Below are 15,613 nucleotides of genomic sequence, written 5' to 3'. Positions count from 1 at the left end.
AACTCAGAAATCCGCCTGCCTCTGCCTCCCAAGCGCTGGGATTAAAGGCGTGCACTACCACTGCCTGGCCCATTTCTTATTGTCAGTATAATTTTCCTATTTATTCGTTTTCATTCTTTCTGCTTCTTGGATGTAATTTTCCATCCCAAATATTTTTCTCTTTTCTCTCTGTTGCTATCCTCTCTTTTCACTTTTAGGAACAATAGAGACAGCCATTAGTAAAAGTTTCTCTTTTAAAAATTACTTTTATTGTAAACAAATTTTATATCAGACACAGTGAAAGTATGTACTAAAGGGAAATTTTTTAAATTCATATTTCAATACAATAGTCCTTTATGGTTATTTTTCTCACAAGTCTAACTCTACTATCTGTACATTTATCACTCTAGTTGCAGCTTGTATTTGACAAGTGCACTTTGCATCATTTTATAGATCCTTGGTACCTCCAGTTTCCTTACTGAGGAAGTGACGTCACTTGCTCAGATTGCAAGGAAGTGAAGAATTGTTGATGTGATTAGAAGAGATTATTTTTCCAAGCAGACATCTCTGGAGAACATGTCATGGGTGGACATAGTGTGGAATATTAAGGTCACAAATGTGCATATCAAGTGCCCCACCCTCACTCCCTGGGCCTCCACTCCCTGGCTTGGTCACTCCGTCCTGTATGGATGGGAGGGGGGGTGTTCTGGTTGCCATGGAAGCACAGGAAAGCAGCCACTGTGCTGGGCATGCATGCAGCTAGAGGTGTGTCTGAGCCAAGGGTCAGAGGGACAAGTCAGAGTCTGCCAAGAGGAAACAGCAAGAACATTGGTAAAAAGGGACCATGCAAGGGACTGTAGAATAACTTGAGGTTGAGGAAACACGAGTGTGTCTGGTCCTCTGGTCCCAGTGGCCTGGTCGTGCAGTAGGATGTTTGGGTGAGAGGGACATAGACTTTGTGCTAAGTTGTGTTATCCTTTTTCATGTCCACCCGTGGTCCACAATGTCTTGTCCTCATTTAGTTCTCAAAACAGTGACTGGAGGAAACTGAATTCAATTCAGAGGCATGTGGCTCTGCCCAGTGTTTCGGAGCAGCTAGGGGCCAGAGACAGGATATCTATCTAGCCACACATCTGTAGTAGGTGATGCTTGTTCATGGTTGTGTGAACTAGAGGTGAGGGATACCTAAGTCAGGCCCTGTGTTAAGGGAGACCCTGGAAAGGAAAGGAAAGCCTTACAGATAATAGGAGTTATACACCATGAAGAGGAAAGGCATTAAGTGGGGAGCTCCAGAGAGCCCCAGCAGAGACTGGTTCAGGGTGCAAGAAGGTGGGCAGTGACATTTTCACCATGGGGAATGTCTCAAGCTACCTGGCCATGTGAGTCCACCGGTGAGCACTCTAAAATACCAGGCTGTTGTGCTTGGGAGCTCTCCCTCTGGCTGTGTGTCATTTTGTGGTGCTTTCTTTCTTGCTTTGGCAGTGCTGGGGTTCGAGCCTGGGGCCTGGGGACTGCTCCTCTCCCTGGGATGAGCCCTGGGCCTGCCTGCTCCTCTCCCTGGGCTGAGCCTAGGGCCTGTCACCTGCTCCTCTCCCTGGGCTGTAGTCTTAGTCCTCAGTGGTTATGCTTGAGACAGTTTAAGCGTGATGATTGTAATAAATTGTCATAAATCAGAAGGAGCTTTATATAATGTCAGAGGTGCTTTAGGAAAAATTAATAAACATAAAAGAAATAGAAGATGACTATTTGCTAGCCATTGAAGAAATAATTCAAAAATTATAATCTTTAATGTCTATGTACTGAAGCTATTAGGTGAAGGTTAAGGCCAGTAATACTTATACAGCTTTTCAAAATCACATTCTTATTAATTATAAAAGGGTAAAGATAACACATTTAGTAGAGAAGTCTGGCAGACATTGGCATGGCCAGGTGGGCACATCAGTAGTCGGACAAATGGCACCAGGGCTTCTTCACAGGTGCATGGGATGGAGACCACAGCCGTTCTGTTTGTCCTGCCAACAGCATTTAATTTGAACTCAAGCAGACTGCAGCATTCAGAGACTATCCAAGCATGGAGATGAACCTGAAGGTGTGAACATCGCAGAAGAAAACCACACAGAAGAACTGTAGTGGATGCCGACAGCTGAGCCTGCCAGGGCACCCCAGCACTGGGCCCTGAGCTGGTCCTAGATCAGCCGGGAAAGAGATGATGTTGGAGCTGTCCAGGGCTCAGAACAGAGAATATGAAGTGTGCTTGGGGTTGAATCATTGTAGATTTCATGAGCCTGATTACAGGAGAGAACTTCTTATTTTAGACTTTGGAGTGAGGTATTGTAAAACATTCTCATAACACAGGGGGAATGAGAAATAAGTGTGGTAAAATAGTCATGGCTGACAATAGTTACAGTTGATAAAATAGTTACAGTTGATGAAATAGTTATAGTTGATGAAATAGATACAGTTGATGAGCCAAAATGAAGGGCTTCCTTGTTCATTAAACTGTTCTTTCCATATAAAACATTTTTAAAATAAAAGCATGAATACATTTTGGTACCCTCCACTCACTAACTAGGTTGATTAAAGAGGACTTGAACACTCCCACCCCTGAACTTAGAGCAATGTCATTTTAGTAGAGGGACATTTTGCTTTAAACACCAGAGTGTAGGTAACAAGTCCAGAGCTGATCTATATTCAAGGTTTTTATGAGGCCTTTGGATACTGTCCTTGTTAAAGGATGTGAAAAGCATTAACATTTTGGCTGGGGTAACGGGAGGCTCTTGGAGGATGAGTGTTTTATTGCTGATGTTGCTTAGACACCTCCACCCACCCAGAAGCCTGCTTAATGGAGGAATTGATGCAAACGTTTGAGAATGGGCAAGGGCCAAACCCTCCATGGCCAAGTGGAAGTAAACTCTTAGAAGCCATGTAGGAAGAGACAGCATGGCGAAGCGAAGCCTCTCCTGCTGATGAGTCCCAGTGGGTATGATGTGTTTGTAGAGGAAAGCCTGTCTCTTCAGGGCTGGAAGAGTCCAAAAGTGTCTCTTGAGTGATCAGGAAATGGTCACAAAGGAGCATCCCGCGGGGCTGCTGATTCAAGGAGAGCCATGTCAGTTGATAGGCATTGAGCCTGAGACCCCCTCCACAAATTACCTTGTTAGTAGTGATGGTGTCTTCAATTTTTGTAATATCAGCAATCACTTTGAAAACAAATAGTACCTGAGGCTAGAGTTGGAGAAATGATTCCTACTTGGTTAACATAAAAACTGACGTTGGATGCATGGCATTCATAGGGAAAAACAGGGAGGAGAGAGAAAAGAATGGATCCAAACACATTATGTGCACATATGAATATTAAATTAAGTGGTTTGTGGGGGGGAGAGAGTTTTGAGACCAAGTGTCTCTGTGGGTAGCCCTGGATGTCCTGGAACTTTCTCTGTAGACCAGGTTGACCCTGAACTCAGAGAATCCCTACCTGCCTCTCTGAGCACTGGGCCTAAAGGTGTGTACTACCACCACCAGACTTAAAGTATTTAAAATAAAATTTGAGGTAGATTTGTGCTCATTGTTGTTTCTATAAAGTGTGTCTGGGGAGCCAGTGAGATGGTTTAACACATAAAAGCCTTTGTCATTAACCTGTGTTCAGTCATCAGAACAGTGTGAAGGTGGAAGGAAAGAAGCAACTCTGCAGAGCTGCCACTCAGCCTCCACGTGGGTACCAGGGCGCACCCATGCATGGCCTCCCCCACCCAGACACAAAATTATAGTAAACAGTAAAGTATATTTGTAAGCCAGACAGGATGGTGCATACCTATAAACCCAACACTAGGGGAAGGTCATGAGTTTGAAGCGAGTCTGGACCACATGATGAAAACCTGTCTCACACACTAATAGAATCTCTTAGAAACCAATGTAGCATAATATAAAGCAGGAGAGCCCAAGCTAAATTGAGATCACCTGATTTGAAAAGGCATAAGAAAAGGTAAAATTGATTAAATTTTATTAGACTAGCAACAACATATGAGCCTGGAAACCCTGTTTCTGAAGGTGTTTATAGCCATAGCACCTCCTGCACGTGAAGTAATTTGGCTCATGGCTAGAGCCCTGAGTTCTGACGCCCAGTCAGTGTGTGCCTCCTTAGGATGAGGCGGCAGCCTCTGCTTCCTTCCTCTTCTGCTAGATGACAATGTAACATCATTATTAACCAGCAAACAGGCAATCGATGGGGAAAATCTGTTAAACTTTAGAATCTCTGTAAAGAACACATGGTGCTTTATGCTGTAACCCCACCCTACCATGTGGTTTTTGCTGCACAATGAGGAGATGGTGAAACAAAGCCAGGGGAAAGGAGACAGCAGCTTTGAGCAACTCTTTCCTGCTGAGGAATCTAGAAGAAGTTCCCCTTCTGGTTGTTCTCTTTCCCACTAGGACCTAAAGAACATTTCATGTCTTCCCATTAATTTGTAAGTATCCATTCTTGGTTTTGGACAGCAGCCTGCCCATCAACCCTCAGGCAGTGGCTTGCTTTACAGACATTTGGGGAGTTGGCTGGGGAAGATCTTCAAGCGCATGGCTTTCTTGGTGGCAGGCTGGTGTTCTCATCTGTTTCTGTTTCTATCCCTGCTGTCTGGTCTCTTACCTGCCCTGCTGTTGGTTTGAGTGTTTAAGAAGGAGTTTTCAGGGACATATAATCAATAATTTTCTGTTTTGGAGGAAAGACTTTTGTTTAGGAACAATACACTCTAATTTGCCAGGGTAGGTAGATTCCCTGAATGGATGGTTGAATAGCATCTCTATAAGGGATCCTGGGCACATCAGGGGAGTAGAAGGAATATGACGTTGGCAGTGTGCTCATAGTTGTGTGAGGTGCTTAGGCTTCTGCAGGAAGAGTTATTCAGTATGGATTCGGTGCTTGGTTTAATCCAAACTCTGGGGTACTGGCCTGGTGGTTGGCAGAGTGCTTTGCTAGTAATGTGGTCCTGCACTGTTTAATGACAAGGGTACTTTTTGGTGTATGTCACCAGGCTGCTTCATTCTTATTCAAACTCCATACCTCTAAGGCTCCTTGTATGCTACAAAACTAGCCTTATAGCAGGAGACTGCATTGAACACTAGAGGCAAGTGTTACCTGATTTTAGTATGTATACGTCTAATCATAAAACAATACAGTACCAACTACAAAATACGGTGGCCGGTGCAGCTTAGGACAGTCACCACGGATGGCACTTGCTGGCCTGTAGGTTGCTCTAGGAGGGCCAGGGAGTGAGTGTGAAGTCCTGGAACATGACTGTGTACTGCTGTAGGCCTAACAGACACTGCACAGGCAGGCTGTCTTACATTTATAAAGACTGTTTCCTCTCAGTAATAAGTTGACACTTTATAAACTTTGTCTATACAAAGTTTGTTGTAACTCTTTATAAACTTTTGATATTAGTATTCTTTTGTAAGGTTACATACCTTAAAATACATTGTAAAACTGTACAAAAATATACAGATACACATTAGCTTAAGCCTACAGCAGATTCCCTATAGACAGAATTCCCTCACCACTCTATAAAGAATCCACTTATCACTGTGCACAGGATCCCCTCCTCACACTGTGCACAGGATCCCCTCCCTCACACTGTGCACAGGATCCCCTCCTCACACTGTGCACAGGATCCCCTCCTCACACTGTGCACAGGATCCCCTCCTCACACTGTGCACAGGATCCCCTCCTCACACTGTGCACAGGATCCCCTCCTCACACTGTACACAGGATCCCCTCCTCACACTGTGCACAGGATCCCTTCCTCACACTGTGCACAGGATCCCCTCCTCACACTGTGCACAGGATCCCCTCCTCACACTGTGCACAGGATCCCCTCCCAGGGATCCCCTCGTCACTATCACTGTTCTTTTTCTCCACGTTTCATCCCACTGCAGTGTTGGTTTCAGGTTGAGCTGTCATCTCCCATACTTACCTCTTCAACTACTAAACCTGGTGTGAAAAAATAATGATCTCCTGACCCCGGCCCCATTTGGGCTCCTTTTCCTATTTCGTTTTCACTCTTAACAAGATCACCTCATGTGTAGCTCTTTCTGCATATTTTCCTCTCTTACTAGTGATATGGGAATATAATTTCTTTTTCTGTGATTCTTGTTCACTTGTTTTTTCCTGCACAGTCATCTCAGCCTCCCAAGTGCTCAGATGCCAGGCAGCTATAGGTGATTGCCTCATCTGGCTGTAATTTTTCAGTGTAAGGGGATAGAGTTTCATGGTAGGCTGGCCTTAAATTAATCGAAAGCACCCTTGATCTCTGATGCTCTGTCGTTAACTTTCTGCTGTGAAAAGTGAGAACTTCTTGCCCTCTGTACCTTTTCCTTCCTTCACCCCGCCATCTCCGGGACATAGAGCATCTTGTCCTGTCTTCCCTCTGTGGTTGTCTGTCCTGTGTAACTCAGTAGACAACATTTACCCTGTTACAGCTCTGTAAACATTCCTCACCCCTAAGCTGTGCCCCTTTCCTGGAATTACTGCACAATAGTTGGTTTCCCACGGAGCCAGTACTTGCCTTGTGTTTTCTTTAGTGATTTTCTATATATTTATCCACCCTGAGCTCATGCTTCATAGTCAGCCATCTCGGCTAACCCATGAGTCTCATGCCCTCCAAGGCCTCTGTAAAGTATCTGGACTGGGCACTTTGTGACTCAATGTCTTCCTTTGTTGCCATCCTAGAAAGGCCTGGCTCTTCCTTTCTCTTTACTTATTAACTTGTTTGTAGAATGCATCCTCTGCAGGTCCTGGAGAAGAGTATAGATGCGGCAAACAGTCCAAAGTCTTATGTATATAAAAAAAGATTTAGTTGCATGGCTAGGTCTAAAACCTAAACTGGAAATCATACTGCTTAAGAACTTGGTGCCCAGCCCCCACCCCACCTCCCACCCCGAAGCAATCTTTTTTTTTTCTAGAGTACTCTCTAAAAGTCAGATGCATGTACATATTTCATCTAAAGTCGGTTTAATCTCTGGGGACTTTGGCATGGCAGTGCTCAGCTCTGATGTGCCACAACATGGGATCTGTCAGTGTAGGGCCACTTCCTTCTGTTGTGCTGAGGTCCCTTTGAATCGGATGGGACGGTCATATCCTCTGGGTGGTCTGGCAGCTTGCTCTTCCGAAATAGAAATCCTAATTGCTTTTTTGTAAAGAAATTATAATGAAACGTGCATTTTCCAAAGCTGGGGTATTAGCAACTAGATATTGAAAAGGGGATTATGATGATTAAATTGGCTAACTAGAATGTAAAAGGATACTGCAGGGGCTGGAGAGGTGGCCCAGTGGTTAAGAGCACTTTTGGCTCTTACAGTGTTTTGACTTTCCAGCGTCTACACAGTGACTTAGAACCATCTATAACTACTGTTCCTGGGGACCCTCTTCTGACCTACAAGGGCACCAGGCACACAGCTGGCACACATATATACATGTAATCAAAACACCTATGCACATAAAATAAATAAATCTCTGAAAAAAATTAGCTACAAAAGGGAGCTACAATCATGAGATACACACATCTGCATGCCTTCTTTGATGGAACAAATACAAGTTCAGTGAGTTGTTTAAGCCATTTATTACTCGCGTATCCAGCCCAGACTTGCATCTCAGGCAGCTGGATTACTTTATAAACTTCTCTTACTAAAAGGAAAAATAGCCAGTGTTGCCTGTGTAATTTCAGAGGGCTGAAAGTACATCGTTTTGGGTCCTTGTTTCATGCTTTTGGCCCACAAGCCTCCAGTTACTTTAGCTAATAAGTCAGAACTGTCATCCTTTGGGCAAAAACATATCTATAAATGTTTGCTCAGGATTTACATTTTCTTCTTCCAAAGAAACTGTGGTAAATCAACCACAAGTTCTTTCTGGTTTATCATAGTAAAGCAAGTTGGATGGAGGCATGTGGCTTAGTGGTAGGGTCTAGCATGTTTGAGGGCCCCTGGGTTAGAATCTCAAACCCCAGACACCTGCTGGAATGTACTATTGAGAAAGTTCTAGAGCCAAATATATCATTACTAGCACCATGTGCTTTCCAGGGATTGGCATGAAATGATAAACACCACGTGCATACTGATGAGGATTGTATGTGTCAGGATGAAGCAGAACACGCAGAATAGACAGGAATGATAGCAATGGTCAAGGTGAACTAACAATGAATCTCACTTTCTCTTTTTCTGGTAGCTCTTTGGAGACTGGGAAGCTCAAGTGCGGAGAATCATGAAGCTCATTGCTGGAGGTGGCTTATCCATCACAGGCTCACACAACATGTGTGGGGACTATCTGTACAGTGGCCACACAGTCATGCTAACGCTCACCTACCTATTTATCAAAGAGTGTAAGTCTAAAACAACCTTGCTTTGTAATTTCCTCACCTGCCACGCCCAGTGGTCCTTTGGAAAATCAGTTTAGGTATAAAGTTCCTTAATGTCAGACTGAGGGCCTGAGGACAGCCGCCTTATCTTACCCCTGTGCACACAGGAAAACACTTGGCTACACCTGTAGACAGGAAGTACCTTGTTTGTAGATGTATAATGGTTTTTTTTTTGCTTTGTTTTGCTTTGTTTTGTTTTGTTTTGTTTTGTTTTGTTTTTCGAGACAAGGTTTCTCTGTTTAGCCCTGGCTGTCCTGGAACTTACTCTGTAGACCAGGCTGGCCTTGAACTCAGAAATCTGCCTGCCTCTGTCTCCCAAGTGCTGGGACTAAAGGCGTGCGCCACCACTCCTAGGTTTCACTCCTAGGTTTGAGTGATTTTAAATATATGTAAATGGAATCATTTACACATAGTAAATGTATTTTAAAATCCTGGCAGGGGGGTTCTATCTGCTTTAGACCATTTATATTCCCAGATGAAAGGCACACACGCAGCCTTTATATTTTTAAAGTATGCTTTAGGTAGCATAAGAGCTGGACAGCTGCCTACCCTCCATGCTGTTAGAATCTGCCTTCCTAGTGATAGCCCCGAATTATCACTTACTATTGTTCCATCTGGGCTACTCTTAGCTCCCATTGGCCAGCCCACATGACCGTGTCTTCTTTGCTTCTACCCATTGGCAGCTCTCTCTCTCTCTCTCTCTCTCTCTCTCTCTCTCTCTCTCTCTCTCTTCCTCTCACATGCATGTTCTTCTTCTCTCATGTTCTCTCATGGCCACTCCTTTCTTCTTCTCCCTCTAGCTCCTCCTTCTGTGCCCACCAAAGCTTGGCCACACCTACTGCTCTTCTGCCAGCTATTGACTGCCAGCATTATTCACCAATCAGAACTAACTTGGAGGCTGAGTTCCAGAGGCTATATGCATACTCCCAGGTCTTGGGGTCCCCACTTAACATCACAATAGACAGTAAAAGAAAACCTCAACACTTAAATGTGTATATGCATATATGTGAGTGCTTATACATTTATGTGCATATATGTGTATTTGTATGCATGAGTATATATATTTGTATATTTTTATATATAAATATGTATGTAGGTATAGATATATTTTTGTGTGCGTGTATCTATGTGTATTATCTTAATTAGGGGTTTATTGCTGTGATGAGACACCACGACCACAGAAACTTTTATGAAGGAAAATGTTTAACTGGGGGTTGCTTACAGTTCAGAAGTTTATTCGTCCATTACAGCTGTGGTGAGAAGCAATGTGGTCCAGAGGCAGACATGGCGCTAGAGTTAGGTGAGAGTTCTACATCTGGACACACAGGCGATGGAAAGAGCTAGTGAGCCACCAGGCCTGATTTGAGCTTCTAAAGCCTCGAAGCCTGCCACCACATGTGGTTTAGATATAAAAAACCTTTAAATATAAAAATAAAATAACGTATATAAAAATAAAATAAAAATATTTGAACTCAACACATATAAACATGTTCTGCCACTTTCTACTCTCGGGTTGTTTTGAGACACAAAACCTAGTTCATTCATTTTAATTGCTGTTAGTATTTCAGCCCTGTAATTGAACAAGAGGTGATTATTTCCCTGGAAAATTCCTCGTAAATTATCCTCGTAATTTTACTGTTAGAAGTTGTTTAATGAGGCAGAGTGATAAATGAATGGAGGGGACACAGAGGACGGACACATACCACAGTCTGGAGTTAGGAGCATTGTAGCTCTTGAAAGTGTGTCTGCTGGGAGCGGAGAGTAGTCCTGAGGAAGAAAATGGACAGATAAGTAGCGCACGGGTCAGGAGGAGCCTAAGCCACATAGCAGAGGCTTGGCTTCTGTCTGCCGCAGATGGGGAACACTTAGAGCGGTTCGCAACAAGGGAACAGTGTCAACTGATTTTTCCTTCAGAGAAGTAGCTTTCAAGAAGTTCTGGAGGGAACAGGCTAGAGACCAAGAGACAGCCCTTGGCTTCTGATGCAGTTATGGAGAGGAGGTGTGACTTGACCTGTCTGTCACCCCTGGGGAGAAGTGGAGGGTATGGAGGAGCTTGGTGAGCTCACACAGGACAGGCAATGGGAGGAAACAGGAGGAGGCAGGCTGCCCAATCCTGTCTGTGAAACAGAAGGAACCATTATGAAGTGGGATGTTCTGCAGGGGCCTAAGAGGGAGGGAGAATAGATGCCCTGTGTTTACTTACTGTGTGATCAACTACAGTGAATTCTAGAAATGTTTATCCACAGCACATCTGACCTTGGGGTCAGTTGCTGTAGGCCCTTGGGGATAAGGGTGTTTGCCCCCTACTGGTTCACACCTGAAATTGTTTTTCATGTTACTGGACCATAAGCACCATGCGGAGACCTTGCAGGAGTCACAGTACCCTGATTTGGGATCCCCCCTCCCCCCAGCATTCTGACTGTGGGGAAAATGTATAATCTCTAGATGTCTTTGTTTCCTCATCTTTAAAATGAGTCTTTATTTCATGAGTGGGGAAGAGGCCGTAGAAAGTAAAATGATATGCATGGATACGCAATGAGGTTCCCAGAAAATGTGTAGTAGCTGTTCTTGGTATATTGTTAAGGTATGAATATGAGTGGCCAACTCCTGCCCCCAGCAGCCAGTTTAAAATGACAAAAACAACCCAAGGGGGAACAAACCTCTTTCCTCCTCTTCCTTCTGATCCCCTCATGCTTCTCACAATTTTCACCTTTATATAATGTGCAACTCTGTGAGTATAGTCTCTTACTCGCCCTCTGGCCCCCCCTTCCAGCAAGGGTTCTTTCTCCCCACAGAGGCAGGCCTTTGCTTACTTCATTTGTTGGTTCAGACATCTCAAGTAGGACCTGTCCAGGGAGAGGTAGATGCGCCCTGCCTGAGTGAATGACTGATGGACCTCTTGAGAATCCAGTAAAAGTCAACAGCACCTTCTTCCCCAAAATGAGGGCAGTAGATCCACGCAAAGCTTTCTCTGAAAGCCCAGGCCCTCTAGACCCCTACGCATTGAGAATGCGAAGCAGAAATCTCACTGTCTTTAGGATGAGTATATAGTTACGGAACCTGGAAAGCAAGGTGGCAGCTGTAGCAATTATAACTGCAAGGTCCACGTCTAAGCATTTGTGGCACAGACGTGAACTAGACAAGGACCACACCAAGGAACATACCAAACTGGATGGGGACAAGACCATGAGGTGTCAGCTCTGCACAAAGAACTACAGACACCTGAGTAAAGATGGGAGCACAAGAGGCAGTCCTACCCAGGAAAGAGCATAGCAACAGATTGTCCAGTATCAAACCATCGGCCCTGAAAAAAAAAATACATATAAGAAATGGCATATAGACTCAGCAGGTTATAATTAAGAATATATAGTTATATACAGACAAACGTATACATCCAATAACAATCAGTGAGAAAAGAGGCCATGATTCTGAAACAGTGTGGGAAGAGATGTATAGGAGGGAGGAAAGAGAAGGGAGAAATTAAATTATAGTCTCAAAAATATATATTTAGAAAAAGAATCTGTGGCCCAGTAGGAGTCGGGTTTATATAAGACACTAACCTCAGTTTATCTACAGGTTATATTTAATTGGTCATTGGACAGAGCCTAGGGAAAGAGCTCAGTGAGTGAAGTGCTTGAGGTACCAACCTAAGAATGCGTGTTTAGCTCCTTAGCACCCACAGAAGTGCCAGGTAGGTAGGCACAGCAGCTTCCTTGTAATCCCAGAGCTGTTGTGGAGGTGGCAGGGGTCCTGGCAGCAAGCTGAGTAGTTAGACTAGCAGACGCAGTGAGCTGTGGTTTCATGTGGAGACCTTCCTCAGTACATAAAGTAGCATGATCCAGAAAGAAACTCAGTCATCAAGCTCAGGCTTCTATGTGTGAGGCAGACGTACAGCTACATACGTCAGTGTCTATGTTCATGCAAACATGCATACATACACTGCACGTGCACACACAAAAGTATCAGGGGACCATCTTTTAAAGATGGAGCTCAACGAAATGACCTGTGCATATTTGGTCGTAGTCACCTTTTCTGTTACATTTCTGCTTATAGGAAGCAAATTATAGCCCTATATAAATGACTGCTGCTAGCCATAGTTCATTAAAAGCCATTTCCTTTTCTCCCAGGTTATAAAGAAACAAAAAGTCCTTTAGTTTGCTGGCCCACAAAAATGGGCTTTCCGGAGGAAAGGTATAAGACAATAGTTGGTCCTCCAGAATGGCAGAGGTATGGGTAAGTGGTACTTAGGACCGGGACTATTGCAAATGTAAATGTTTCCTCTTTCTAGATTCCCCTCGGCGGCTCTGGTGGTACCACTGGATTTGCTGGCTCCTCAGCGTCGTTGGAATCTTCTGTATTCTCTTAGCACATGACCACTACACTGTGGACGTGGTGGTGGCCTACTACATCACCACAAGACTCTTCTGGTGGTATCACACAATGGCCAATCAGCAAGTGAGTCACCCCATCCCTTTTATCTTAACTTCTCTTGTCCCAGGCTTGGTGCTGCTGGCTTAGGCCGGAGCAAGAGGTATTGGAAAGACTGGGAATCTGGGTCTTTTCTTAGGAGCAGCCACCAGAGGTGGTGCTGGCCTTCATAACACTGCTCCTCTGCAGAGCCAGTGTGGGCACCAGAGGTGCTGCTGCCCTTCATAACACCGCTGCCCTTCATAACACCGCTTCTCTGCAGAGCCAGTGTGTGAAGAGGTAGTGTCACTAACACAGGTACCGCTTGCTTCTGCAACATAGACATTCACTATCTGTGAAAAAATAATCTCTAAGCTGGTGTCTGCACTTGTGGTGCATTCCTAACCTTTGGTTATGATGGGCCCATCACTCATTTCATAGTTAAGTTTAACTAAGTTATTCAATATATTGTATTTATTACATTTGTATATGTTATATTATTACAAAATTTATAAATATATATTCTATAGGAGCACAGGAAGTTAAGATCCAAGGAGAGTGAAGAAAGGGCTGACTGAGATATTTGACAGGCACAAATTGCGGGAGTCTCCGTTTCCCTTGCTCTGCTGGAATCTGACGTGTCCAGGGGATAGGGTGGTGAGCTCAGAGTGTAGAAGGGCTGTGTGGGTGGGTGTGGGGCAAGTCTGGGATCCTTTGCATTTTAACACGGCAAATATTTTAAAGGAAAGACAGTAAGATTAAAAACAAAACCATAAAAGCAAACGTGTTTGTTCTTTGCTTTCCTAGGTGCTAAAGGAAGCTTCCGAGATGAACCTCCTGGCCAGGGTGTGGTGGTACAGGCCGTTTCAGTACTTTGAAAAGAATGTCCAAGGAATTGTACCTCGATCTTACCATTGGCCCTTCCCCTGGCCGGTAGTCCACCTTAGTAGGCAAGTTAAGTACAGCCGGCTGGTAAACGACACATAACAGCTCTGCCGACTAGGGAATGAAGAACGGTCCGAAGTGCTAAGAACTCCATGAGAGAAGATGCCATAAAGTAACCGCCTCCCCTGCTATCTCTCAACAGTACCTTGACTTAACCTATTGAGTTACCTGCTCAGCACTGTGATCTTTTTTTTCTCTCTCCAAAGGACCCGCATTGGACAACAATAAAGAAAAGTTACCATATCATGCACTGTACACATTTCCTGTTGTTAAGCTTGGGGCTTCTGTAACGGGCAGCCACCGTGTCTCTCTCCCCCTGACCCCCATGTCATTCAGCCACACCACCGTGCGCTTCCATATCCTAAGCTCTGGCCTTTCCAGCCACATCTAGACATAAAGTGTGTTATTTTCTTGGGAAAACATACTTTTCATATCTCTTGCCCCAAAGATAGGGCTGTAAGCCATTTTCTAGTAAATGTCTCTATGAAGGGTCCTAAGTGTCTGAATGGGAGTTGATTCTGAATCTCTCTGGCCACTGCACTGATGCAGTAGGCATCAGCTGAAGATGCTAGGCGCAGAGAGTTGCTCACCTGGGGTTTTATACAGTCAGCAGAGACGGTGTATCAAAAAGTGCAAAAAAAATTCTGTTATAAAGTGATTTTTCTAAGTATTTCCTAACTTTATTTTTCAAAATGATGTTATGAAAACCAAATTTAAAGATTTTTACATGTCACAGAAAAGAGAGTTAACATTTAAAAATGTTTCTTGGGAGAGAAATTTGTCTATGTTTCTAGTGCCTTTCTTGTCTTGATTGTATGGTCGGTTGGTAGGCAATCTTACATGTTTTTATTTATTCCATGAAAATATAAATGTATGTATACACTACTAAATTTTGCATTTATAGCTAATTAAATCAGAAGACTGCTAGTGGTTTTAAAGTTGTTTTGAACTGAAGAATCGAGGGTGTGAGCTAGAGTATGCACCCATTCACATATTGTGAGCAGACAGCACTGACAAGTGCCACTGAGAGAATTCCATCAGTTTAGTAGTTCAGTTCTAACTACTCAATACAAACAGCCATGAATATCTTTTTGTAAAGAGAGTTTCGAAAATGATCACTTACCTAAAACTTGAAAGCTATAAATTCGTTATCCATACTCTCATGACAGTTTTGTTGGTGAACAACAACAAAAAGATCTATTTCTTTAAAATATATTTGTGCAGAAACTGCATGTAACTCTGAGTTTTACTCCTGACATACGTATGTTTGGGGAAGTATTTTACTCTATACTTGCCAACGTGGAGAACAAAATAGTTTTCTAAGAGCGAAGAAGTATATATATATATATATATAAATATAAATATAATATCCATTCTGTATTTTATGTGCAGCAGGATTACCATCTGTAGGTTTTGTATGTGCACGCATGCACAAGTGTGTGCGTGCATGTATGAGTGTGTGTGTGTGTGTGTGTGTGTGTGTGTGTGTGTGTATACTCACAAGGTGATATTTGTTGTAAGACAATAATGGTGAAGGAAATAAAAAGGCTTTTAAATTTTTGTTTGTTTTAAATCTTTGTAAAGTTATTATTCCAGAGAGAGTATACTGATATCTTACAACTTACCTAAATCATAAATTAATCAAAATGCACTTTTTAATAAAAACTTATACTGAAAGTATGTGGCTATTATATTGTGTTCATCTTCACAGAAGTCAGGAAGCTGTTAAATCAATGTAGGAAACCAAACCTCCGAATCTCTTCAGAGCTTTCCTGGCCCAAGTCTTTATTAGTCATCTACCTCTCCATGCAGGACTTTTAAAATGTATTTTTAATTATCAAAAATCCCTACAGGTTTTTGTTTTCCAGTATGTAAAAGGAGCTACA

The 15,613-nt window shown here is 43.3% G+C and overlaps 1 protein-coding gene across 11 annotated transcripts in view; it reads left to right on the top strand.

Annotated features, from left to right (window-relative positions):
- The window catches only part of Sgms1 (sphingomyelin synthase 1), a 266,886-nt gene extending 251,482 nt beyond the window's left edge, over positions 1-15,404 (top strand). For all 11 annotated transcript variants that reach the window (XM_031390092.1, XM_031390093.1, XM_031390091.1 and 8 more), the window contains 3 exons: positions 8,186-8,339; positions 12,664-12,830; positions 13,590-15,404. In XM_031390092.1, coding sequence (XP_031245952.1) covers positions 8,186-8,339; positions 12,664-12,830; positions 13,590-13,769 — 501 coding nt within the window. In that variant the 3' untranslated portion in view covers positions 13,770-15,404. The remainder of the gene's footprint in view (positions 1-8,185; positions 8,340-12,663; positions 12,831-13,589) is intronic.
- The last annotated feature ends 209 nt before the right edge of the window (positions 15,405-15,613 follow it).

Source organism: Mastomys coucha, unplaced genomic scaffold (assembly GCF_008632895.1).
Source record: "Mastomys coucha isolate ucsf_1 unplaced genomic scaffold, UCSF_Mcou_1 pScaffold21, whole genome shotgun sequence".
Taxonomy (NCBI): domain Eukaryota; kingdom Metazoa; phylum Chordata; class Mammalia; order Rodentia; family Muridae; genus Mastomys; species Mastomys coucha.
The sequence above is the reverse complement of the archived record's forward strand: the minus strand, read 5'-3'. Positions and strand labels throughout refer to the sequence as shown.